This window comes from Ciconia boyciana, chromosome 1, assembly GCF_034638445.1.
Source record: "Ciconia boyciana chromosome 1, ASM3463844v1, whole genome shotgun sequence".
NCBI lineage: Eukaryota > Metazoa > Chordata > Aves > Ciconiiformes > Ciconiidae > Ciconia > Ciconia boyciana.
The window spans coordinates 22,898,980-22,926,924 of record NC_132934.1 but is presented as its reverse complement, the minus strand read 5'-3'; the positions used below and the strand labels follow the sequence as shown (position 1 = coordinate 22,926,924).

At 38.0% G+C, this 27,945-nt stretch overlaps 1 protein-coding gene across 1 annotated transcript; it reads left to right on the top strand.

Annotated features, from left to right (window-relative positions):
• The first annotated feature begins 142 nt into the window (after positions 1 to 142).
• MLC1 (modulator of VRAC current 1) lies at positions 143 to 19,520 on the top strand. Its single transcript, XM_072868505.1, has 13 exons — positions 143 to 213; positions 521 to 657; positions 1,342 to 1,525; positions 3,646 to 3,735; positions 5,830 to 5,883; positions 5,973 to 6,074; positions 11,618 to 11,719; positions 12,654 to 12,725; positions 13,197 to 13,313; positions 14,249 to 14,305; positions 15,384 to 15,506; positions 16,962 to 17,129; positions 19,145 to 19,520. The coding sequence occupies exons 3-13, from the start codon at positions 1,346 to 1,348 to the stop codon at positions 19,217 to 19,219; spliced, it is 1,140 nt and encodes a 379-aa protein (XP_072724606.1). The 5' UTR covers positions 143 to 213; positions 521 to 657; positions 1,342 to 1,345; the 3' UTR covers positions 19,220 to 19,520.
• Positions 19,521 to 27,945: the final 8,425 nt, after the last annotated feature.

The following is a 27,945-nucleotide window of genomic DNA, read 5'->3' as shown; positions in this document are numbered from 1 at the left end:
ATGAAGTATGAATGTCAGCACGATTGAAGCGTGCAGGGTTTATCCGAGCACTCTAGAAAACTAGGGTTAGTAGAAAAAGATAAATAAGAGTTCTACAGTGAAGATAATATTCTTGATAGATTTCTAACCTCTAACTTTCTAACCTCCCACCTTGCTGGGATACTTGAATACTTGAATTTTAATCTGTGGTTTATTCTAGGAGAATACTGCATTGTAAGTAGCTTTTACTCTTTTGAAACAAGAACTAGATTGCTGAATATTGTTATCACCGGCTATTATAATAACTAAAACTGATAAACTATGAGGAAGGTTTTATTTAAGATGCCAAATAAGGGGTAGTACGCAAATAAAAAAGAGACTTGAAACTTTTTTAATTTGTTGGTCTGATTTGGAAGCAGCTCTATGAGAATGTAGTACAGTCATTTTCTAGTGTGTTCTGTTAATTAAAATTCAGGAGGCATTTTCCTGTTCCCTGGCTTAACTGAAGTTTTTGCTGTGCTTTTGTTCCATATCTGAATAGATGTTGTTGAAAGCCAAAGTGTAAGGAGAACTTTTCAAAGACAGCATGACTCACTGAACGGTGAGAATATCACAAAGTGTACAGGCAGCTGTGTTCACAAGACTGCTTTAAACTGACAGTTAACTTTTCAGTTGAAGGTAAGCATGAAGGTTTTTAACTGTTGAAAAATCTGCAGTAACTTAATTCTAATATAAGATACTCCTTAAGGTATTTGAACAGATTGGCAACCAGTGAGATGAACAAAAAAGGGCTAAGTGAACAAGAGAAATGGTTGATACTGGGTAAATTAGAAACAGTTTGCTGTAGCTGAGTTATTATGAGTATATAAGTTCATCAGAATCATAGTGAAGTCTGTTATTTTAGATACCTGATAAGAAGTGTTAAAATCAAATGGAAGTTAATATCTAAACAAGTTTAGATATCTTTTCTGTCTTAGAGTTTTAAAAAAAAAAAAAGCTTTGGTTATAGCATTACCCTCAAAGTAAATACCTCCAAAAATGGTTCCTAGATCTTGAAATAAAAGTCTGTTGAGGTATCATAGATACACAAACTTTTGCTTTGTTGGTATTTATACTGTATTATTATGAACTGTGGCTATGGGATGTAATTTACTTATTGTATGCAAGTAAGTTGTTAGAATGCTTACATATTTTGAAATGTAAATACAGCTCATTTCTAAATATTGCTTTTATTTATTTTATCTTAAATAGACAAAAACCTAGTTGAACACTGATCTGAGTATGTGAAGGAGCTAAATTACATTTTTGGTCTTTCTTCATCATTTGAATTTCCACCATTATTATTTCATTGCCTTTGTGAAGTGTTATGACCAGGGAAGAAGGTTACAGAGAAGAATTTAGCTATGACAGGATGCCAACTTTGGAGCGGGGAAAACAAGAGAATGGAAATTATATACCAGATATCAAATCCAGTGACCTTCAGCTATCAAAGCGGCTGCATCCTTGCTTTAGTTACAGAACATGGATCTTTTCTTTGCTGATGGGAGTAAGTATGGTAAATTATACAAAATTTAAAAATGTAAGTGAGGTCTCAGTGCCCAGTAATCTGTTCTGTTTCACATCATTTGAGGACTCAGAATTTCATCACTGGTAGTACTGAATATAAATCTTTGTACAGAAAGGAACGTATTTGGCAAATTTAGAATGTAACACTTAATTGACTAGTGGTATCTTTGGATAATTCTGCACTAATCAAAGATGTTATATGAAGGCTGATTTTTATCTTTAATATTAATCATAGAGTATAAACAGAGAATAAGTGTGGTAGTGGTAAAACCCATATGTATGTATAAGTGCCTTTTGGTAAAGGATGTAAAGTATCCTGATCATATGCATTCTTTTAACACATTTATAATTGATAAAGTACTTAACTTGCCATGATAGCATTTTGGCATTAAAAATATATATGGTACTTAATTGCCACATTCATCTTTCAGGGTTCAACAGTCATGTAGTTATTTGGTAGAATCTTCATGTAGTGAGGTATATACTTGTGTTTCTTACATGAACGTCACAATGATTTGAATTTTTGTGTCACTGTTAGAATCATAGAACATGGATCTTGCATGTACCTCATATGCTTCTTCATGTTCTGAGCCAAGTTAATTGAAGTTCATTATAGCAATTAGAATTTGATCTTTTCTTTTTCTGTCAGCTAGAGTGTTTTGAGGAGTAATTTTTATTAAGAGCTAAAAATGCTTCACTGTTAATATGATAATTACTTGTTTTTGCACAGTGAATAGAAGTATCGCCTTATTTTCATGGAAACAGCTGAACATTTTTTCCTTTCTGACAATCTGCAAAACTTGGATTTCCTTTCTGATGTACTGTTATGTAAAAAGAGAGCAAAAGAAGAGCTGGCTTTCTTTGCATTACATTTTCTCAAACTTAATTGTCAAAAAGGACAACTGTCTTTAATTAGATTTTTCCTTCTTACTGAATGATTGGAGATACTAATGTTTAATGATCATTTGCTGAAGCCATATTATCAAGAAGCATGAATTTTGTGGATAAATTAAAATGCAATTTTATTAATAAACTAATCCAATACATTCCAATTAGATTTTTCTCCCAAATTTTATAGTGGTTACTCTCTCTTCTAAAAGACAGTGTCCAGAAAGGAAGGTCTGTATGCTGAACAACAGAAGTAATAGTGAACAGAACCGTCTACTTCAGGGAGCAGTTGCAAACTGTAGAGTGACATCAAAGTGGCTGGTAGTATGGGCTGTTCTTGTGCGGGAACAATTCAATATGCTTCAAGCACAATTTCAAGTTGTGTTCTATAAATACTGTTCTTCCAGTCTGCCAGAATTCTCTGTGTGTGTGCTTATACACACACATATGCTATTCTTATTTTCTGTCATTTTTTGACAAGGACTTTTTAAAGACCCTCATAATTTTGTAACATGAAAAAAATGCCCAAATAAAACAAAAGAGCCATTCTGTGTCTCATCTTCCCCAGCCCCTTCAAAGAAATACCTACTTAGAGGAATGACAAGCAAAAAGAAAAAAATGTTAGTAGAATACACTAGTCATTTATTGCTGAGAGTGTAACTCTGATAATTACGAAATAAACTGAATAGTTAGCGAGGGAACAGGAGGAGTTGAACATTTATGGGTGTGCCACTGGACCAAAGCAGGAAGAGAGTTTGGAGAGTGACAGGAATATAGGTGGAAGAATCTTTATCAGTGTATCTATTTTTGTTACTGTGTTCTAGCTGGTAATTGCCCAGCTGTCCATATGCATAATGAACGTTGGTGGAGCCAAGCAGAGAATGCAAAGTAGACGCTTAGTTGAGGTTTCTGAAACATTTTTACCACTGAACACTGCAATTGCCTTTTGAGCATTTTATTAGGTATTTGGCAAGTCAGGGCACACTGCTTGATTCAAACGTAATTATATTGTTCAGTATTAAGTCTTGGTAACCAGCAAAACACCTTCTTCAGAACTCAGCACGTTTTGATATTTTTGTTTAAAATTATTCACACAAAGACTGCATTATTAAATGTTCTTAATTTGAAAAGAATTACTGATTTCTATCGGACTAGTTGCTTTTTTAAAAATAGTTTTATTCATATTAATTTATCTTATTTGGTGCTTTGCAGACTTGCCTCCTTATTACTTCTGGATTCTCACTATATCTGGGAAATATTTTTCCATCTGAAATGGATTATTTACGTTGTGCAGCAGGTTCAGTAAGCATTCTTAATTATTTGCTGTGGCTGTTTGACAGCAAAATCAATAGTAAATAATTTTTGTGGGTTTATTGTATTTTTATTCTGTTTGTCTTTTTACTACTAACTTTCTTCATGGAAGGTTTAGTTCTATTTAACAGTTCATTAAATGGGTTTTCAGCCCATGGTTAAGGGAATATGGTTGTCGTAAAGACAACTGGTTTGTGCTACCATTTTCATTAACCAGCTCACCACTGGCATGCAGTAGTTATCTGCATGAACAGTTTTTCTGTGCTTGATTTTAAGAACATTTGCATTGTTATGTATTTGGGGAATTTCCTGGCTAAATGCTATCAGAATGTATTTCAGATTGTATTTCGAAGTATTACTTTTTCAGTTTATTTTGCCATAATATCCAAGTACTGAAGCAGACTAAAGTTCTCTTGAATATTATTATTTTATTAGTAAAATATGCATTAAAGATATCTGACATTTTCCAAAGTCCAGTATTTTTTGCTATATTTTTAGGGACTCATATTTTTTTGCTGTATTGTATATGCTTAATCTACACTTTAGATTTGTGTGCATGAGTCTTATGTGCTTGCTTTGTTCATGGCAAGATTCTGTTCTGTCATTGTTATTTTCGCAACTTAACTTGCAGATTTGTTTTAAGTTTGGTGCAAGACTATTGCTTTACTTTAAACAAACAAGTCCCAGGAGCTGCTCTGTGAATGAGTTGAGTTGCTCTGCTAGAGGTGTTAGAATAAAGTTGGAGCAGTTTTTGAAGTTAATATCTTCACTGATGTGTTATTCTCTGCAACATTAGTGTTAGTTACTGAGATGTCTCTTTTTCTGCCCCAAATCTTGTCTCTGTGAACTTTGTATTTATTGAGAATTTCCAAAGATCTGGTAGATGCAGAAGGTTATCACATTGTGTTTCAATGGTTTGCTGTGGGTAAAGACGTGTACTTTTGGGTGTCTGTATGTATGTGGGCAAGGTGTTACAGCTCCTACTACAGATAATGGAGTCAATATAGTTGGAAGAGCCTAGAGAGCTGTATAGCCAACTGACCATTAAGTGTCTAGTTTAGCATGAGCTGAATTGCTCTCTAGACTTTTTTAACCAGCTTGACTAGTAGCAGGATTCAGTTGCCTAAACATGGCTGTGTAGTGTTCTAGAGACTCTAGGGTATCCAGGACATAAAAGGATGTTTTAATTATGTTAAATATAGGTCATTTAGGTGTTAAGGAAGTGCTGCCAAGAATTTTAAGTGTCGATATCAATCTAGTTATATTGGTTCCATTGTTAAGCCATCAGTGTTCAGATGTGTGAAAAGATAATTAGTAAAGAAATGCAGCATTTGTTACATGATTCATTATTTAACATGGAAACATTTTTAATAATTTTAGTTGAGTATATTTTCATTTTGCTTATTAGAATGTTGTAACATTATGTATTTGTGTAAAATAGAGTTGGATCTGTAATGGTACCATATCTATTGTGGTGGGGAACAGCTAAGGGATAGAGCAATTTGTGAAACTTGTCACTTATGCATGATTTTTCCATTTAGCTCTGCCCTTAAGTGTGGAAACACAGTTCCTAGTGAATGTAGTGGAGATCCCAGGCACAATTCTTAAAGTGCAATTTGACTCAACAGATCAGTTTTTACAACGTTCTTCAGAACTGTGTTGACACTGGCCAAATTTTAGCTTACACAACCATGACTTTGTTTAAAAGAATGCGGACACCCGGTTTGGGAGTAGCAGTGTTTTTCTTTTCCTGCTCAGGGATCTCAGGCCTTCTTGAGTTAATTTAAACTAACAAAGGCATGAAATGCCTCATGAAAGACTTACTTTCCTTTACTCATCACATTGTGCTGGGTAGCTAGTAAAAACGGAGGGATATGGAAGGCACATTTAAATCTCTTCTAATCCTCAGATACCAATGGTAATTAATGAGCTCAGACAAGAGTGACAGGCTTTCCTCAGAGTTTCTGATCTTCTGTTTAAGTTAACTGAAATATGAATTCAGACCAAGTAAAATACATGTATAGAAATATATATAAAATTATTTGTGCAGAATATCCCACTAGTCTTCTCTTTTAATTTTCCCAGTGTATTCCTTCAGCAGTTGTGAGCTTTGCTATAGCAAAGAATAAAATTAATGTGGTAAGTATAAGATTTTATTAGCAATTCTATCTTTTTTTTTCCCCTGTGGTTAAAATGAGAGAGAAACCCATTCTGAAACTGTTTTTCAGATACCCAATTTTCAGATTCTGTTTGTCTCTACATTTGCTGTCACAACAACATGTTTAATTTGGTTTGGATGCAAACTTGTACTCAATCCATCAGCTATAAATGTAAGTCACTAAAACAATGACTAATTAATGTCACATTTATATTTGTTTAAAAAAAAGGGGGGGTGAGGTGGGTGGGGATCACAGGTAATTTACATTGTTGCCAATACCCCAGTATTCCTACTTAGTCTGTGAGGAGAGATAATCTAGCAGTAACTTTACTTTTCTGAGTAAGACAAGACTGGAAAATTGACATTGGAGATGAAAACTTACATGGCTAAAAGACGCATGGTACTACTAACTTAGAGATTAATATGGAAACAACTTTCCTGTCTCCTTGTATTCAAAGTTCAAAAGCATGAATTAGATCTTCAAATGTGATCCAGTTTGATCAACTGACTATTCTTCTGTTGACAGTAGCAAGTTTTGTTGTTTTTTTTTGTGTTTTGTTTTTTTTTGAAAGAGCAGGGTCAGAAGAGAAAATTGAACATGAATTAGTAGCTCATCTCTCGATTAGCCAGTTTTTAGGGTTGAATTGTACTGAAATGAGAAGGTGTCCCAAACAGTGCTACTTCTAGGACATTTCATCATCAGATTAAGTATAATCCGTTCCTGGATCTTCTTTAATGGATAGTTTTGCTTGTGAGGCTACCAGGTAAGAAACTTTTGATGAACATTTTTCTTATACATCATCAACAAAGAGAATGAAGCCATTATGTCATTTGAAGCATATGTATTTCATGCTGTGAAAAGTTCACTAGTTTTGAGTCACAGCCTTATAACATCTGTCTTTGGTAGTCTGAGCCAAACAGTAGAACTGTAGGGTGGTTTTGGGTTTTTTTGCTATGGTAAAATGTTCTGAGACCTCTGTACTACATAAGAATATTACATGTATGAGTAAATAACATAGCAACAGGCATTATCATTACCATTGATGAATATTCATAATAGACTATCACAGAATAGCAGTACTCAGTACAACTACGTCATACATTTCCTATGAAGGTTAATGACTGCTCTCCTGCTATTGTTCAGTTCTTCTCCCACTATCATATCAGCTGTTGTGATACTGAGAACTCAGCAGTAATAATGACTCCCTATAATAATATAGCAGATCTGAATTAGTAACAAAAGACTTTTCTAATAGAAAAATAGTGCAGAGACTAGAGTTTGCTTTGGAGTTATCTATGCTATTTTAATAGCATCTGGTTAGTTCCAGATTTCACAGGTGTTGAACTTTTAAATTAACTGTGTTTACTTCCGCTTAGAAAGTGTAATATATTAGGCCAATACTTACAAACCTGCTTTTTAAATTAGGTAACTAAGTCTAGCTTCACGTTTCTGTGCAGCTGTTCCTATTTTCAGACAGATGGAGTACTGCAGTCAATGGGAGCTGTGGAGATTTAGCACTCTGCACAGTCAGATCACTTGAGTTCAAGCAGTACTGGCTTTAGATGTGGGCAGTTTTGCCCTGTGTTTGATGGGACAATGTCATAGTCCCCTGGGTTCTGTGTGTATCTCAGGACAGTTTACACCAGTCAGTTCTTTGCACAGCCTTTGCTAGCTTATTGCTGGTGTAGCAGTTCCCTCATGCATTTGCCTTCTCAAGTGTCTTGGGCTGTTGGGGCTAAATGAATTATATACCAGGCACAGGGGTACGGCCTTTTCCCTTTTCCCTTCCTTTCTTGGTAGAGAGTTCAAATATTAGAAACCAGTCCAAGCATTCTAAGAGAAAACAGCAGAGAAGTGTGACTGGAGACTACCAGTCCCTTTGCGTTCCCTTCCCCTGGTAGACAAGATCACAGCACTGTCGGGACAGTGGAGGGTTATGTCTGCCCAGGGCAGGTGGGCCCAAGGGATTCATTTTGCCACCACAATAAATAGTTATTTTGTCATGAGTCCCAGGGTGACAAAAGTAATTTTGCTTATGCTCTTGAGAAGCTTTGAGCTGGCCCTGTGTGTAAGAGCTTAACTTTAGTTGTGAGTAGTTTTTAGATTGTGTTTGCATTTTCTATTATTAAATATTAACAGCTTTTGTATTTTCAAGGCAGATCAAATCATTTGAAAAAAGATATTATATTAGACTGGAAAAGTATAAGTAACAAACATTAAATTTATAACAAGGCAAATTCTGTCTTTGCCAAATGTTAGTTATCTACAATAATATCCACAAGACATCCTTGGTTATGTGGTTTTAATTCTTTTCACTTGTGTATTCTATTCATAGTTCATACTATGTCATTGATCACTGAATAAAGAAGTCAGGATAATTGTGTGTGCAAAGCTAGCTCTGAAGCTTTTTTGAACTTTTCTGTCTTAAGAGTTATTCATGGTGCTGACTTGCTCTCCTCTTTGAAGGATCCTGTTTCAGCGAGACAGTTTCACTGTTTGGCAGCTCAATGCCAGCTGTTTTCCATTACCCATGTGGTACAAAGAAAATGTAGAATACCATCTCTTTAACTGTTCTTTCATCATTATATTTATTTTCCCTCCCCGTGGGAAACTGCACAAGAAAATAATACTAGGTCTGATGTGAAATCACTGCCAGTAATTTAAAAGCAGTAAGACTCATAGAAAGGGTAAGTTTATCCAATTAAGACAATTCACATTGAACTCCCCCTGCTTTATAAAGGACCTGGCTAATCCTTCATTAGTGTTACTCATGTTGATGGATAACTCTACAAAATTACTTTAGATAAATGGAATGCAAGATACAAGCCATGTCCTAGGCTATGACTGTGTGACACCACTCCAGTAGTGTGCAGTTCTGTAGTTAGTATACTGTCAACATGAAGGATGTGATGTGTAAAAGATGCAAACTGCCACTGCTACCTCTCTGTTCCTTCCCAGCTCTCAGAGTAAGAAGCCTGATGGACAGAAATGCGTGGAACCTCATGCATGCTGGCCCCTGCAACTGAAAGGGTTCAGATCTTGAACAGGATTCAAATTAACTCCAAACTGAGTTCATACATTTATTATCTCCTTGTGAGTTGAGTGTCGGTACCTCCATTATAGTTGAGATGATCCAGTCACCAAGACCCTGCAATACAATCTTGTTTGCCTCAGTGTAGATGGCTAAGGCAGGATTCTGAGGCCTGAACTTAGACATCTCTTATTTTAAATGTGCTGTGAGGTATTCTGCCTGACTGCTGCTTCTGCTCTGGATGGATGAGAGTCTCCCATCGGTCCTGTGTCATACATCCCATTCATGCAGGCATGTTCAATATGCTTGAGTATTTCAAATGGCACTAGCAGCCCGTATAATTGAACCCCACCTCTAGTGACTGGTTGGCCCAGTAGCTTTTGGGATTCCCTCTCTTGCCTGTACAGACTAGGTCTCCACTGACAGTAGTGGAAGCCTGGGCAATGTGGGTGCACACAGATACTGGAGTGCAGGTGTTTGATTTGGTTGCCTAACCATAAGTATGTGTCTCCATTAGGTATGTGCTAGCTTGTCCTGCCTTGCTCCAGCTGCTGGTCCAAGAGGGCTTCAGTCTCCTTTAGGTCCTCTGTCATTATTTGTCAGACCCATGCAGATGTTTTGAAACATCTGTAGGATATCTTAAATCATGTTAAAAGTATGCATTTAAGCAACTATATTGAACTTTAAATTATTTAATCTTGAAATTAATTCGACCCTTTCATACAGTTTCAGTGAACCACATTTTTAATACCTGGTGCAGTTTCAGAGCAAATTGGATTAAGGTTGTGTTAATCTACTACTTTCTATCCGGTTGCATGTTCTTTACTCATGGAAGAGGATTAGGGACACAGCTTACTTAGTTCTCTGTATCTGGTGGTAGATTTTATGTATAGTGGTACTTGTAGAGATAATTTTCTTTAGGGCTTAGAAATGTAACACTGAATTTCCCATTGTTACAGATGGTATAAAAAGGTACTTACTTCTAGCTTTAGCTGTATTTCTGTTTAAAAAATAAAAACAACAAAACCACCCAAACTCCAGAACTGGAGATGAGATCTTTTTACTTTGGTCTACAGGTGTTGAACTAATTTTATGAGTGAAAGGCTCTATCTGATATTCTAGACATGTCATATCAGAAAAAAAATACTGGAAAGATAAAATTAAAAAATCTAATTTATTTACTATTACTTTTTCAATTTCTGTTATTTACTTCTTGTAGCTAGCACTAAATGAGCTAGTCCATCAAGGTAGTTATAGTGCTTCTATGCTCAAACTTGTACGTCTGCTTGGCACTGCACTGTATAGTGTAGCCTTGCCAGCCCATGTCAGTACTAGCACCACATGTCAAAACACGTCCAAATCATGGGAATTTACAGGCTGGATTAAATTGTTCTGCAGGCCACATGTTTGACACCTCTTCTTTTGCTGAATAATGTCTTCATTCTTCATGCTAGCACTTTCCCTAGAAGCTTACCACTATGACATTTATTGCTCTTTGTGGCTCTAGTACAACTGTACAGTGTGTTGTGTACTGCAAGGCACATCATTCCAATTATGATTTCCTGAGAAGGATGAATTTCAGTGCCCAAAAAGCCTCTCAAATCTGCCACTTATGATCTTTTTCCAAAAATGTGTGCTGGAAGATATGTGTCGGAGAAAAACTGAGATTTGATCATCTACAAAGCAGGTCTGACATGAGGGAACAATATAATTCTGTTCTAAGTCATTGAACAATGGTTTGCTATAATTGTATAGGTTCTGAATAGAGTTGGTTCTCCCTAAACTTTTGGTACTTTGCCTAACGGACCCAACCACCAAATGTTTTCTTGGGCTGCCAGTGGAAAAACATGGTGCTTTTGAAGACAAGGGAGGGAGATCCACTCTGCCTAACTTGCATCCTTCTAGAAAATGGTTCAGCCCATGTAGAGTAGGTATCTACTTCTTTTCATGAGATAATAAGGAAACAAAGAAATGTTAAGTATTACACTTATTTGTCTCTTGAAGATGAGCAATGGCAGAAGGAATGGCAGCATCCATGTTTTTGCACAATAATGTAGTCTTAGACCTGCAAGAGTTATTAAACCACGTTCATCAATGCTCTACTAGCACTAGGCAGAGCACAGAGCTAGGATTCTTGGCCCAGTTCTTTGGATTGTGTTTTCACTTGGCATTAGACATTGTATCACACCATTTGGATTGCAGCGTAGGGGTTGGGAGCCTGTGGCCCTCCTTCCCCCCCTGCAGTGCCTTAGCCCCTGGGCTAGTCAGGCTTGCTTTTGTTTTTCTTCTTTCTGTTACTGTGAATCTTGCTGGTCCATGATTTGCTGCGGTGTTCTGGTTTCACATGGGAGGTCCTGCAAAATGCAGACGTACCCAGCAATCACCCCCTTGTCATTAAGTGCTCTTCTGGAAGACAGTGATAAAATCTTCAGGCAGAACATTCCCGTAAATGAAATAAAGGTTTCTTTCTTAGGTTAGGCATTCTGAGTATTATGTAGACAGCTAAGTGTTGTCCTAGAAATTCATCAAGAACCAAGAAAACAGTTAACAAAGTATTTAATTAATGGATATGTCTAAATGTCACAGAAAATAGACAGACTGCTGGATCCTGCTAGATTCCACCCCCTCCTTTATTTTTAATATGGTAGATGTAACTCATTTGTATCTGGGATTTTACCGACAGATAAATTTCAATTTGATTCTACTTATTCTGCTGGAAATCTTCATGGCAACTACTGTGATCATTTCAGCTAGGTCTACTGAAGACTGCTGTACGAGAAAGAAAGTAGGTACTCTTAAGGATTAAAAGTGGGGGGTTTTTGTTGTTAAAAAAATTAGATTTTTCCTGTATTACATACGTCGACAAGTTACTGGTGACTCCAGTGTGTAACTTCATATTACATGGTAAAACTAGATTTGAACAATAAATAAAAGTACCGTACTAAACAGTAATAGCCTCTTCTGTCTTTAAGAGTGCAAAGGGCTCTCTGCAAAATGACCTGTTGCAATTATACAGCACAGGGTTGTTTGAATATCTTATGAACGGGCATGGCAAATGTTTTATTTCTGTATTGTAGAACAAAACTTAATGACGTGTGAAACATTAGAATACTGTGACTTGTATGTATGCAAGGAATGCCTTTTTTGAAGCCTGAGGTGGAAAAAGTATTTGTCATGTATGCCAGTTTGGTGGTATCTGAACAATGAATATTGGCTTCAGGATTTGGGGCTATAGCTAAAATTTTCTTTAGTCACAAGTGCTCTCCCAAATCCCACCCTCATTTTTCTACAACAGTACTTCTTTTAGGTAATAATGAAGCAAACATGCTGTGCCATTTTGTGTTCCCGTGGAAGTATTACTTGCTAGATAAAGTCATGTAGCGTATTGTCCTCCTTCAGTTACCATTTATTCATATCAGTAAAATCTGAAGGCTCAGGAAGAAAGTATATATTTTGAAGGTGTAAAGGGAGACAAGATGACCATATTTCATTGCTCAATGGTGGTTGTATAACAGCTAATCTGGGACTACCTAATTTGTTTTTAATGTGATTGATGTGATCTGACACTGATGAACACCGTGGTGTGTCACTGTCAGCTCTGATGGGCCAACCAGACATTGCATGCCACTGTTAGGATCTGTAACAGGTTGTACAGGATATTAGAAAGAAATATATTGCTTTGTGTAATTTTTTGATCATGATTTTTTATTCTCCTCTAGAATACTGCATATGACAGTACCATTGTTTTGAGCAATGTCAGCTTTCCTACTCGAATTCTGAAGTCATACTCAGTAAGAAAAGTGTTGTTTTCTTTCATTAAATCAATTTGTTCTTTCATCTTTCTAAGTGCTAAGCTTCTTTAAAGCCAGGAGGAGATCAGTGTAGGTAAGAGCTGAAAGAATAAGGACAGAAATGAGAGATATATCTTAAAATGTTTCCTTTTAGAATATTGCAAGATTAATAACTGCCATGTATAATAGGAAGGAGCCTACTTAATGACTTAGGGATAAATAGTGTAAACTGAACTGTTGTTCAGTGGAGCTAATAAATGAGAGCATAAATATGTATAATGAAGCTGATCTTGTTTTCACTTAAGCCAGCTGGAGTTTTGCCATATTTTAGATCTGAAAAACATTGACTTCATGCATAGCTAATAGCATAAATGTATTTTTTTCCTTCCAGTGAGTTCCTTTCTGTATGCAAATAGGAAATCTGGTGTTCAAATGCACTGTTAATAATTTGTGTGCTCTTCTTTGTTTTAGGTAATTGAGGTGATTATTGGAATTTCATCAGTATTTGGTGGAATAATTGCTTTAAATATGGATGTTCTAGTCTCAGGTCCATATCTTTCAGTAACATTCTTTTGGATCTTAGTTGCTGTAAGTAGTGCAAAATGAAGGCACTCTTTCAAAATAACGTCTTTGATTTTTTAATTTTTTTGAATTTTTTTTTTTCTTTTTCCCCCTCCTTACTGGAATATTTATTTGGCCCTAACACTAATTGGCAATTGCTGCTTAGCAAATAAATTAGTGCTTCAATATACTTACTGTATTTATGCAATATGTTTGTTCTATTTTGATTTCCAATACTTTGGTTCTTATAAAATGTTCTGATACATTTTCAGTACTCAGTTCAGTAAAATGGAAATGAGTAATAAAACAAGGATATTAGAAGTGAAGCGTTTTGTCAAACAAGTCCTAGGTTTTAGAATATTTCAGGCTGCAAAATAAAAAGTTGAGTTTAGTTTCAGTGTGGTAGAATCCTTAGAACATCACCTTTAGCCTGTCAGCCTTAACTGTCTTAAAAGCCTGAGGCTGTGCTTGGTAACCCTTGTCACTAATAACAGCCTGTACCTAGGAGCAGTGGATTCATAAAGGATGCTGTGCTACCCTGCTTGCCACGAATTGAACCAGTTGAGAAAGAAGACAATGAACATTAGATTTATATATGGCTACTATGTCTGGAAAATCCCTCAGCATGAAGTGGAAAAAGATGATAAACTAGTTTTTCAGCATTCAGAATTCACAAAGTTCAGTAGGGTTTTTATGTAGAAGTGTCAAGTTTTGACGATAATCATATTTCAGTATGTGTAGGTTTAATGCATGATACTTGTTCAATGCAAGTTAAATGAAGATTAGTTTTATCTCCATTTGACTAATTGATTCTTAATACTGTCATAATAAGTCTATACAGTTTTACCTTTTCAGGAAATTTAGGATGTGATCTGTGACTAGAGGGAATCACTGTAACTCAATTGTAATCTGTGTAGTTTTCAAGTAGGTAAATATTTATTTTGTTACGCTTTTTTGTTTAGTGCTTTCCAAGTGCTATTGCAAGTCACGTAGCTGCTGAATATCCAAGTAAATGTCTGGTAAGTGTGTAAAATTCTTGGATTTTGTCATTAAAGTGTAATAATGCTAAGAAAGCCTGCCTGTGATAGTGGGCACTACTCATATTTGCTCACTTGTTTTTAGTTACTTCTACAAAATGTGACAGAAATATGTAGCATGAGTGTAAGCTGATATTCCTGAAAAGAAATCCAGTAGGTCCTCTGGAGACTTAATTCCATCAGTCTAGAAAATAATTCAAAGGACTGTTTGTTGGTTTTTTTGTACTGGTTCTTTGGGAATGGATATTACTATAGGAAAATTACATAACTCATATGGTATGCTCAGAACTGCTTTCATGCTCCTGAGCAGAGGTCCTTTCTGTTCCATTCTCCTTTCATTATGAGCTGTGGTTTCTGAAAGAAGAAAATTAGGTGTGCAGGCTGCACTGGACCTAGAACCTGTTTTAAACAAATTCCTTATCTGCATGACTAGCAACAAGGACTAAAAATATTCAGTAAGGTGTATTTATTCCTTGACTGTCCCAGATGTGTAGTTAAGCCTCCTTAAAACATCTGTTCTAAGTTATAGTTATGCCACCATATTTAAGTCATTAATGATGCATGACTACAACTGAAGTCAGAATTTGATCCTGTAGGATGATATTTGAATGAAAACTCTGCTGCTATTGTATTGAAATAAATTTGCCTCAAAGCACTCAAATTTATTTGCATAGTTATTTTAGGTTGTAAGTCTGCAATATCTGCTGTTAATTCTCATTATTTCATACAAACTGAAGAATAAATGATACTTCTATACTGGTTCTCTAAATTGGGTATTGCTTCCTCTATCTGCATATGAAAGGCACTTTTAAAATCAAACAAAACCCCCATCATCCATATTAAATGGAAAATTAATTACAAAACAACAGTGTTTTGGCTAGGAAACTTACTTTATTCAAAACTTACTTCTGTATCTCCATGCAATGTACATGGCTCTTAATATTTGTCTCATATGATCTCAGATTTTACACACTTGTGTTATGCTTACTTCAAGGAGACATAGCTCACAAACTGAAGTGTTAACTTGTTTTTATTCTTATTTAACATTTTTATTTTTTAGGTTGAGGTCCTGATTGCCATTAGCAGTGTTATCTCTCCATTGTTGTTCACAGCTTCTGCATACTTATCCTTCAGTATCATGCAAGTTGTTGACATCTTTAAAAATTATCCACCTGCTGTTAAAGTATGTATTTTTATGCAATTGAAAAATTAACATCTACCTATTACAGTAGCAACACAAGAATTGATTAGGAAGTATAAGACAAGGTACTGCATTATAAAGATTGAATAAAATGTTATAGAAATTATTCAAAAACTCTTATTTGACTAATGATATAATTTTAAGTGTGTTAAATCCGTTGCCATCCTGGAATTATAGTTTAAAAACAATGGGATATTATTCTAAAGAATCAGTAAAAATAATATGCAATATGCTGGACTCCTTGTGGTTTTTATAAGTTTCTAGTATATAAATTAAAGATTCTAGGTTTACTTGAAGAATATGTTTTTCTGTTTCTTAGGATGTCTACCAACAGGTGGCATGTTGGGATTGTAAACTTACACCTGGATTCATTCAAAGCCTGGATTGGGGCAGAGAAGAAAAAAAGTTTGCAAATCTTAAAGCATTTCAATATGAAGTGTTACCAGTGCATTGGTGAAGAGCTTTCTAGGGCTTCACCATCAAAGTGTTTAGCAATCCATGACAATGTTCAAAGAACTGTTTATGGGATTAAAATAGTGTCAATAAGAGTCTTGACTCTTAGTACCCACTAGTCCTTAAGTAGTCTTGTAATTTTAGAAGAAGAGAGGGAAAATATTTATTAAACTGAGATCTGGACTGAAAAAACAGCTTTTGAGTATGTGATCCTGTTTTGATACTGGAGGAGCACAGTGTGTTGTTGGACTTCAGGAAGTGGCCAAGGCTTACATGCTCTCTTTAAGTAGCTTCTCCAGTCGCCCATGTTGGAGACAGAAGTCTGGGCCGTTTAGACAGTTGGTGTGACCCTGTAGAGCATTTCTTACATTCAAATGCTACTTTGTGTCTGGATGCAGCAAGAATGGGCTACTCTGCAAAGGAGGGTGTACAATGGTGAGCGGAATGTGACAGCAAGGCAGACAAGGACAGCGACCTCATTGGCAAGGGGTGCAGTTCCTACAGTACCCAAAAAAAGAAAAACAAGGCAGGTCTGGCCATGGTAACCAGGTTCAACCAATAGTTCAGTGATTGCCACACAAATCCATAGTAGTGAGGCAGATCCAAGGTCAGCCAGGAATTCAAGTCAGCAGGGCAAGGTCAGAGCCAGCAAGGCACAGGGCCAGGCCCAGGCATAGCTGCAACATTGCTCAGGTCAGAACCAGCAGTGAGGTTCTATATTTTAGAGGATGGTTTCCTCCAATCTGTTCTATTTCTAGAGGAAAAGATCATTTGGCAAATTAACATTTTGTTAAAAATTATAGATCTGTTCTACTTTGAGCAAACTCAGGCGCTCAAATTTTAATTGAAGCTTCATACTGAAATAAACTGTAAATTATAATTTGAGTTAAAAAATGAAATCTAGATACAAATCTCAAGGGGTGGGAACAGCAGAAAATATTTTATTCAAGTAGTTAACAACATATTTAATGTCTCTATTTTCAGCAATCTTATGATGTTCTCCTGTTGCTTCTGATGTTGATGCTGCTAATTCAGGCATGCCTTACTATTGGAACTGTAATACAGTGTGTAAATTACAAGACAAAAATGAAACTACATGATTCTTCATGGACAGCATCACAGGTTAAAAAACAGGAATACAGAACAACAGAGGTATGTATTTATACCCATTATAAAATTTAAAAATTATTTAAAAAGGTATTTTTTGTAATGTTTCGCATTACTTATTTCAGATCACAATTAAAAGCTGCTCTGTAAAACTGTAAAGATGTTAATGCACTGGTGAATTTTGTGATAAAGAGATAATATTTTGCTGGTTAAATGATAACTGGGGCATGACAGACTCAATATCTGTAAATCTGTGACAAGTCCTGTTAAGAGAAAAACAGTTGCAAGGTTAAAGCCCCCTTTTGTTCTTATTTGTAGCATGGGCTCCCAATTATAGATGAGGTTCATCATTGTACTAAGTAGGACTAATGGTAGTCCTACTGTCCTGCTCCACAGGATGCACATCCATAATTGCATTATGACATTATATGTCAGAATGAAGTTACAGAAAAGATGATGGGCCTTGCATGACCATGTTCTGATAATGAGATAGCCATCTATTAAGAAAGGAATGGATTTAACCCTTTCAATGTGACCAGAAGTTTTGGGCTATGGAGTGAGAGTACTCAATACAGTTGTACTTTTCCAAGGCCTGCTGTTGGGGAGTGAATTTACTAAGCCAAGTTAGTTCTCTTAAGTTCCCTAAACTGCGAATGGGAAGAGTTAAGAACCTGGAGCGTAGGAACAATGGGCAAGCTGAGTGAGTGGCTACCTGTGCTGGGCAGTATCAAGTAGTACGCAGAGGAGGGTGGCTGGAATCCCAGGTCCGTCCATGTCCTAACTACACTACCAAAACTGGTGATAAAGATCAGAATTGGTATTTCCTTCCATTTCCCTCCTGCACTTACACGTTCAAGCTATCCTTTCAGACACAGATTTGGCACATACTTTTTTTAGAGCATGGTGGTGCCAGTATTACTGTTACCACTTTTCATACAGTCATTCAGGGTTAGAGTGCTATTTCAGGGACTGGGGGAACCCAGCTTTCTTCATCCTGCGTAGGTTAACTACATCCATCTCCTAGCACAGCACTGTAGCCCTTAGGCTTTCCTCACCTCTGCTGTCTGGAGCAAAGTGCTGTATCCTTAAAGACTAGGAGAGAGTTAATTCACGTTAGCTGGCTGCTTACTGCATGGCCCAGCACTAGAAAGAGACTTTGCTGGTTTCAGTCCCTACTCTAGAGCGAGCATCTGCATTGAATCAGTGCTGGATAGAAAGCATTGGAGCAGGGACTGAAATTCAGTCAAGTTATTATACGGCTGGTAATGGAAAGTGGAAGCTGTGGATTTATGTCCCCTCAGGCTGCTGAGGGCATTCGGTGTAGGTTGCTTATTTTCTGGATCTGCGTCCTGAGAGTTATGTTCTGTATAAAAGATGAAGCACAGCAGCACTTCCACTGCTGCAAGTCACATTTTGGAGCATAGGTCGTGGCATGGCTAAACAGATCTCTTCCAGGGATTATTTACATAAGTATGCCTAGTTTGTGAGTCACTGAGAAATTAGGTGCCAGTTAAATGCTAAAAGGAGCACTTTGTCCAGAAAAGCAACACCTTTTTGCTTATCTTTTAGTCTTTAAACACATTCACTTACAGGTGAAGCTGTAGGTCCCTTTGGCTTCTCAGAAGTCTGTGTTCTTAGGCAAGACCTTAGTTTGCTTGCATGTATGTAGATAAATCTTGCTCCAATTGCACTGTAGGGGGCTACTTCTGGCTTTGGGTTTAGAGATTTAGATGCTAGGGCTTTCAGTCACATTTTGGCAAAAATCTTGAAAAAAATGTCCTAAGTAACATGTTTAAAATAGGAGTTTAGCCAAGTTTCTTTGACCCAAATGTCTCAAGTATTATACAATTCACACTGTTACATTTTATATCATAAAAGTATACTATACAATATACAAAACTATACAATTTACAATGTGTAGAATATTTTAATAGCTCAGACTGTAACTGTTCATGTTTACATTCTCCTAGATTCTCTCAGATATTTATTTGCTTGAACTTCAGTTTTTAACCAAAGCATTGTTTCATGTTTCCATTTGTCTGAAACTTGTTTACTTTCAGGTTTCCAATAATACCTTAAAGGATTTTGACAAAGACAAAGCCTGGAAAGCAGTTGTGGTGCAGATGGCTCAGTAGTTTGGATTTGGCAAATGCAGCCAATACAGTACAATCCAATACAGTAAATCAACTGTTTGAATTAAGGCTTAAAAACTTTTCAGTTTATAAACAGCAATATAGTTACAACAATAGGAGCCAAGTAATAACACAGTAAATAATGTGTCTTTCTAATAAATTTGAAATATATTGATAATATTGTTAACACATCTGTCTTTTCTGTTGGTATCTGTATTCTAGTGTTGCTTTAGAAGATAGCTTTAGAAAAAAGGTATTGAGTCACATGGATTTATGCTGATGGCAAAGTAAAATATGACAATATGTAGTCGGCTTCATGTATCTGCAAGAGACTGTTATAACTGCAGTTATGCAGTCAGTGTAACTGATAAATGATTTTGTAAAGTTATGAGTACAAGTCATAATTGATATTTTTGCTTATACTTCACTTTTGTAGGAGTTGTAAAGTTATTTTGCATCTCATTGCTTTTATATAAATAAAAGTCTTTATTATGTGGAAACTCAAGAATGTGGATTGACATTCTAATTGGAGAGGTGAAACCAGAATATTCTTTCCCATTAAGCTTCCATTTCTGGACTGTTAAAGGGGGAAGGGGCTTTTTCTGAGTGGCCGGGCACAAAATCTACTAGCCAAAGCAAAAAAATTAACAACAAACAGAAGCAATCAGCCAAATAACAGGAGATACTACTGATATTAAAAGAGTTTTTTCATATATGAAAATGTATTTTTAGGTATATTGCTTTTCATTTTTTTATTTTCCTAACTATCTTTAAAACTTACAGAGCCTAGCTGCCTTTAAACAAGGGATATCCCCCATACAGATTGCCTTTTCCTCCTAGCTGAATTGTGCGTATGATCGTGTAGATTTCAAACACTATAAGAATTTCCATGTTAACAGGCTTTTTGGTGTAACTAGGGAGATAGCTGCTGACAAGGTGGTGGGGTTTTTATTGTTTTATTGTTGGTTTTTGAAAGGTTCTCGACTGTGAAGTTCATTCTCTTTTTAACCTGAAATAACCCAAATCATTTGCTCAAAGCATGCTGCAAAGCCTACCTCTTTGCTTTTGGGGAAGGGAAATAAAGAGAGAGAAAGGTATGTACACTGTGGAGCCCTTCAGGTATGCTAGCATGTTTTCTTTTGGTTTTGGGAAAGCTGACAATTATTATGGCATTTTAATACATGGAGAATACTCTTTCAAGTTTAGAGCAGTGCTTCTTAAGCATGTATACAGCAACCTGCCCGTTCACCTAAAATAGTGTGTGGTTTTGGCCCAGACTAACACATCAACAGCCAGGGGATGCAGCTGCAGTTTCCTTAAATACTGCCAAATCTCATGCCTCTACTGGTGGTACTTCTGTAAACATTCTCTCAACAAGGCAGATAAATAATAATATATGTGCTACAATCTTACCACTTTTATAAATAGAAAAAGTTAGTTTTTGATTGTACACTATTTTTTGAAAGTCGCAAAGAAATAGTGACAGTTCTACCTAAAAATAAACATCCAAACAACTTTCTAAATCTCATGCATGGATTAAAACCAGGCAAAGACTGTAGACAGTATAGAAGTTGTTCATGAATAACTGTAAAGTGAAAAGATAGAGTCATATGTAGAATAGTGTGAATGTATCTTAACAGTTTGCTTTCTTTTATGGGGTAACACACTTGCCTTCATTTAACTGAATCTGTATCTTCAAGAGGTCATCTGTATCTCTTCTGTCAAATGATTATTGGCTTTGGTTATCCAGAAGGCTAGATATAAGTAGATATTAGTTCTATTACTGACCTCGGTTGGAAAAGAAATTAACGGGAAGTTGCACATTCTGAAGGAATTTCCTTTCCACAAAATGCTTATACTAACAAGGTGCTGAGGGTCTTCAACCTCCTTTTGAGTCAAAAGGTTTGAGGTGCTCTCCTCCAAACAGTAAGAACCTTTTAAACAGCTACTGATTTTTGTTTTGCTGTCAGGAGTGGCTAGGAGGAACCTAATGATGGGATATAATAAGCGATATTTACCTTTCTTTTGGGGAACTAAAGTATTTTAATAAGAGGTGAAGAAAATAGCATTCATCAAAAAGAAAGAAGAAAACTAAATAGGGTAAACACATTGATGAAGTTAGAATTTGGATTGACCCTGAAGTAATGGTTGAGATATATGACTGTATCTGAGGTTTTTTAGTTGTCTTAGATTAACAAGGGGAAGGAATAGATGGGAATAAAAAAAGAGGTCATCATAGAGCTACCAGCCATAGATTCTGCTTTCCAGCGAAGATGAACACCCCTGGGCTCCCTTCCTGCCCTGTTCAGCACAGCAGGGACTGCACAATCTGCCAGGTGCCAGGACTCTTCCCTGCAAACCTAGTAAACTAGGAGCACCACCACGGATACCACTCTGGAGGTTGAATATTCTTATCCCATGGAAGAAAGAAAATAATGGAGGGAAGAGGCAGGCTTTTAAAACCATAATTAATGTAGGGCTGGCTGCTGACATTAAAATCCTTTCTCAGGCAGAGAAAGCTTCACAGTAAATCTCACTCTGGGGGTAAATACTTTTATAATTCAAAGCAACACCCTCTGTGGCCCCTGCTACTGTCAGCCCTTATTTGCCAAGTGCTTTTGTGTGTTGGTGTTTGACAGAGTAAATCTTGATTGCTTGTAGCTTTAATTAGGGTGTGGTGGTAATGATCAGTTTCCACAGCACAGCTGGGAAGCCTGTTCAAGGGACAAAAATCATAGCCCTCTCTGAGGTCAGCTTGGTGAGGTAACAGTATATGTGTCATGCTATAAGGGTTTCTGCCTGGAACCAGGTGGAGGATGCCTTTTCCTGCCTTGCTGGGTTTCAGTAGAATATTAATGCCATGAGCTACTGCTTAGCTTATACCAGGAGTTAGGTTCCTAGCTTAAAATAAAAAAAAAAAAAATAGCCCTAGGTAAAATAAACAAACAAATCTGGCTGAAGCATCTTCTGAAAAGAATAAAATTGTGTGCACCTGCTGCATGAATCCTTCCTCAGCTACCAATTTAGCTAGGAAAAGCAAGGCAAGCAGAAGGGGAAAATTGCAGTTTTAAGAGTGTTTTTTTAATCCTTTCTGCTCCTGCAGGCAAATTTCTTGTAGCATCTCACCAGGAACAAGAACACACAGTTGACTATTGGTATATATTTTTTTGTTGTTTTTAGTAGCAACCTGTCTTATAAAGACAGGTGAGGAGGAAAACCGCAGTTAGGATTGAATTTACCAAGTCTCACCTTTGGTGCTTCTATCTACTGTTTTTCTGTTAAGATCCATGCCTAGTTATGGTTAGAAAAGCAGTATGTCCATAGTTTCTTTGGACCTAAGCTCCTGTTGTGAACCTAGGCTTAAAATACCTTAGGTGCTCAACTAGAATGAGAGATCTGGAAGAAGTGGTACACTGCCTATCCCACAACAGGAATACAGACCTCTCTTTGTATCCAGAAATGTCTCTGTGTCAAATGGATTGTGCATATGTGTTTTTATATGTACATGTATGTTCTGCATGGATAGTCTTGAGTTGGTGTGGGTTTTTAGATCTTTCCTACCATTTGTCTCCAGCAGCTGAAAGGGGAGATTTTTACAAGGCGAATGAGCTGATCTAACTCAATGCTGAAAGGGGTTGTCTCCTCTGGCCTCTTCCCCTGTGCTAGCTATGGCTGGTATCTGATTAAACTGGCAGAAAATTTATCGAAAAAAAAATGGATAGTTTCCTGCTGATTTAGTTAGTCAGTTTAGCACACTGCAAACTCATAGTGGCCCTCTAAGATCTTGGATATGACTTCATACCAACTGGAGGTAGAATTAGACTTCTGCCTCATTGGAGATGGATCAACAGAGTGTTTGTCTTTTGTTAGTACTTCCTTTGCCCCTTCCCATCACATTTCTTGCCTATGGTTTGCCTTGGTCATATGCCCCTTCTCTTCTCCATTCCCTGTTTGAAAAAGTAGACTTGTACATGATCCATACTAGGAATTACAACTTCAGACTGACCATGTAATCAGTTGCTTTGTGTGTAGATCACTGTCAATTATAGTTGGAGTTAAAGGAGTTTCTCAAATAAAAAACTGCATGTTTTATGATCTGGGTCTTGTGTTTCTGAAGAGAATCCATGAGATCAAAATAATAAAATATAAATTAGTTTCAGAAACTGGAGCAGTCAGTCTTCCCTGGCAATTGATTTGGTTTTATAGTAATTTCCTGTTTTTTCAAATGTTAGAAGTATTTTTGTTTGTTACTGAGTGGGAAGTCCCTCAGGGAGAAACTGACAGTCAGAAAAAAAATGTTAGTATTATCCATTTTAAGAATAATAGTATCTTAGATAAAGTAACTTAAAAAGATGAGTTTTGGATTATTTTCCCCCCCTTATCTGGTGTTACCTGTCTAATGTTAATATGAGATATTTCACAGTAAACTGTTTTTCTGCCCCTGTATTTATAGGGAAAACAGCCAATGAGCGAAATAACAATGATGGAGCTGAATGTGTTATGATGAATCAGATTAATGCGAAAGGAAAACCATGCCTGCTAGCTTTAAGCAATGAAGAAAGAAATGCCCATGAAAACAGTTTGTATTGGCCAATTACTTTCTAATCAGTGTTTTCTTAATATCAAGTTATGACCATCAAATATAAGCAAAAATAGCTTTTCATACTTCCTTTTTCAAGACAGGAGAGGTCTACAGGTATGCTTCAGGTCTACAGGTATGCTTATGTAATGCTTTCTGGAGTTTTCCTTGGAGTATTTTTTTAACATTTATTTACTACTTAACCTTTCCGTTTCATTCGTTCATTCGTTCTTTAGTGAACAGGTTATAATTATTCTTTTCTGTCCTGTAAAGATAAACTGTTTCTGGAGAAAAAATACAAAACTGATACTGAAATCTTTTTTTTAAATTATTTTTCCCCTAGCCAACTCAGTTTTTAAAATCTGATGTAGCTCCTAATCCCAGAAACACCTTTTATATAGATGCTTGGTAGTGGCCATTTCCTCAAACAAAGGGCAGAGTGTTTAGGTTTAAACAGGCCCTGTTCTTTTCCCTGCTTATTGTGAACCATGGAGGCTGAAATCCAGATATCCAGAGTTTGTAGGGATTCTTACCACCTTTATGTTCTGGAAAGAGAAAATAAGAGTGTTAAAACACTGTGTGCATAGGATGATTTGCTGTTTTGTATTGCATGGTTTTGTGCTTTATGCCGTCAGACTTTGGGCATCCAGAAGGAACTTGGAAATGCGTTCCTGTATTACCAGCTCTGTTTTCTGGCAGCTACAAGAGGCCAAGTGCTTCTGCTGGGGCTGAGTTGCTTGAGGTTGCCCCAACATTGCTTGTTTTCAGAAATGCCACCAGAGGGGAGGCATTTGCCTCCTACCTCCATATCTCCTATCTATCTCTGTGCCTCTACACTGTCTGTATAGGGTGTAGCCTGTCTTTCCTACTGGCCCCTATTGACAGTGCAGGGACCATGACTGGTTCTTGGTTGTTCCCGGGCTTGCCGTTTAACAAATGGCCAGGATTAATATCAACTACTCTGGAGCTTGTTTTTCTAGACAGCGGCCTTGACTCAGGCTCAGTTCTGAGGATATGTACTCTTTGCCAGCAGTCCTGGTTTAAATCATTCATCATGTTCTGCTGCTCATTTACCCGTTTCCATTGAAGTCTGTGGAAAGTCTCATTTATTTCAATATGGTTCATCTTGGAGTTTTTGTATTTATTTTTATGTTCTTTCCAACATCTGATTAATGTAAAAAGTTACATAAAATCAGAATGATTTTATCTGCATTATATAAGCACTGAAGTTCAAGATTGAAATGGGAAGGAAAAAATGCAGTATTAAAACTTCAACCTACTCCATACTGTCTGCTACTAGACTGAGTTCCACCAGGACACCTGTGATGCTTCAAACTGATCTGCCTAAATGTCACGGAGGTACACTGAAACTAACTCAAACGAGGGACAAGCTCAAACAACTTTATTTCACAAAACAGCCAAAACCACACAACAGAAACCAATGAGAAAGAGGGATACACCAAAATCAATCAACACTCCGATAACATTTCACACATAACAGGTTCGAGGTGTCAGCCAGGGTATTGTTACTACACGTCATACAAGAACGATGACCCAAAGTGCACACACACACTCACCCACAAAGGGGGAAACTCTCCCACGTGGGTACCCAGAAGATACAATCATTCACCCGGGGGGGGAGCGATTATATCTTCTGCGTGAGATATCCCACCTTGAGTGAGGGCTCGCTGTGTCCAGGAGAAATCCCTCACCACAGGAGCTGAGGGCACTCAGTCCCGGGAAGTCTCCTCAGGTCGCGTCCCAGCCCGAGGGGAGAGGTCCCGAACACCGGCCCGCTGCTCCGAGAAGACCGCACTCAAAGGGGGTCCCCGGCGGCGCCCCATGTGTGCCCTGGGTCGGATCTGAGCTGTGGTCATAACTGGTCACGATCTAGAAGCTTCTCCGCGCCCAGGCGCCTCACCGGCTGTGGACCCCGTCCGGTGACCAAGGGGCCCCGCCTCTCCTGCTCCCCCGCCGCGGTGTGCGCCTGCCTGGGGCACGGCGGAGCACAAAAGGCGCCAAAATGAGGCGCGAAAAGCCCGTGATCGCCGTGCCGAAAGCCCCGACCTTTATCGGGGAGGGGTGGGTGGGTGGGTGGGGGAAGCGTAACCTGTCACACCGTGGTGGTTTAGCCGCAGTCGGCAATTCAGCACCACAGAGCCGCTCGCTCACCCTCCACCCCCCGGTGGGATGGGGGAGAGAATCGGAAGAGCAAAAGTAAGAAAACTCGTGGGTTGAGATAAGAACAGTTTCATAATTGGAACAACAACAAAATAATAATAATAACAAATTGTAATGAGAAGGAAAACAACAAGAGAGCGAGACAGGAACAAAACCCAAGGGAAAAAAAAACCAGTGTTACAACCACTCACCACCTGCTGACTGACACCCAGCCCGTCCCCGAGCAGCGATCACTGTCCCCGGCCAACTCCCCCCAGTTTCTATACTGAGCATGACTTCATATGGTATGGAATAGCCCTTTGGCCAGTTTGGGTCAGCTGTCCTGGCTGTGTCCCCTCCCAGCTTCTTGTGCACCTGGCAGAGCATGGGAAGCTGAAAAAGTCCTTGACCAGTGTAAACACCGCTTAGCAACAGCCAAAACATCAGTGTGTTATCAACATTATTTTCATACTAAAACCCAAACCACAGCACTATACCAGCTACTAGGAAGAAAATTCACTCTATCCCAGCCAAAACCAGGACAGTATCCACCCCTTATTCTATACCATCTATGTCATGCCCAGGTTCTACCCTTTCCAATACATTCCAATTAATCACCACCACTTTCCCTGTCTTTTGATATATACACACAGATATCATTCCCTTGGTCTATGGGCCATCCCTCCAAAATGTCCCTTGAGTTCATTTAGTCCATGACTGTGGGCTCCATCTGTCCTAACAGTCTTCCAGGGCAGGAGAGGCGGTGTGTGGTGTTAGATTGTTGCATGCTGAAGCCAGTTCTGGTTCCATCACCACTGCACTTTCCTTGGTTTCATCAAAGTTCATTCTTCACTAATCTGGGTGATTGTCACTGAAATACCATTGATATGGCATATAGCAACCATAAAAGTGATGACATACAGTATTATATAGCAATTAACATCATACCATTTAGTTCATTGGCTGTTTTCACCCAAAATCAAATCCCCTTGAGGTACACAGTAGACTTCCCCATCCTTTCACATTACCCACCAAGTACACCCAGGTCCTTGAGCAAAAGCAATCCCATGAATGGGCTTGCCTTTGCCTGAGGCAGGAGTAACCCAGACTGTCTTCCCCAGTATATTTTTTATGTGCACTACAGGGACTTTATCCCCCTCTACAGTACGTAAAAGTTTTGATTGGGCAGGGCCAGCTTCATTGGCAGATCCCCTAGTGTTAACTAACCAGATGGCTTTTGCTAAATGTGTATCCCAATGTTTGAATGTCCCACCACCCATTGCTCTCAGCGTAGTCTTTAACAGTCCATCGTATCATTCGATTTTCCCGGAGGCTGGTGCATGATAGGGGATGTGATATACCCACTCAATGCCATGGTCTTTGGCCCAGGTGTCTATGAAGTTGTTTCAGAAATGAGCCCTGTTGTCTGACTCAATTCCGTCTGGGGTGCCATGTCGCCACAGGACTTGCTTTTCAAGGCCCAGGACAGTGTTCCGGGCAGTGGCATGGGGCACAGGATATGCTTCCAGGCATCCGGTGGTTGCTTCCACCATTGTAAGCACATAGCGCTTGCCTTGGCAGGTTTGTGGGAGTGTGATATAATCGATCTGCCAGGCCTCCCCACATTTATATTTCAGCCATCGCCCTCCATACCACAGAGGCTTGCTTGCCTTAACTGCTTGGCTTGCTTGATCGCAGCACATACTTCACATTCATAGATAACCTGTGCAATAGTGTCCATGGTCAAGTCCACCCCTCGATCACGAGCCCATCTATATGTTGCATCTCTTCCTTGATGGCCTGAGGTGTCCTGGGCCCAATGAGCTATAAATAATTCACCCTTATGTTGCCAGTCCAGATCCACCTGAGCCACTTCAGTCTTAGCAGCCTGATCCACCTGCCGGGTGTTTTGATGTTCTTCCATGGCCTGACTCTTGGGTATGTGAGCATCTATGTGATGTACTTTTACAGCCAGGTTCTCTACCTGGGC

What these genes read in the sequence shown, in the direction of transcription:
- MLC1 (XM_072868505.1), top strand. Translation starts at nt 1,346, where the DNA reads ATGACCAGGGAAGAAGGTTACAGAGAAGAATTTAGCTATGACAGGATG. An exon ending in ATTATCCACCTGCTGTTAAA is followed by an intron (nt 15,507 to 16,961) that starts GTATGTATTTTT and finishes CTCTATTTTCAG; the next exon opens with CAATCTTATGATGTTCTCCT. An exon ending in AGGAATACAGAACAACAGAG is followed by an intron (nt 17,130 to 19,144) that starts GTATGTATTTAT and finishes GTTTACTTTCAG; the next exon opens with GTTTCCAATAATACCTTAAA.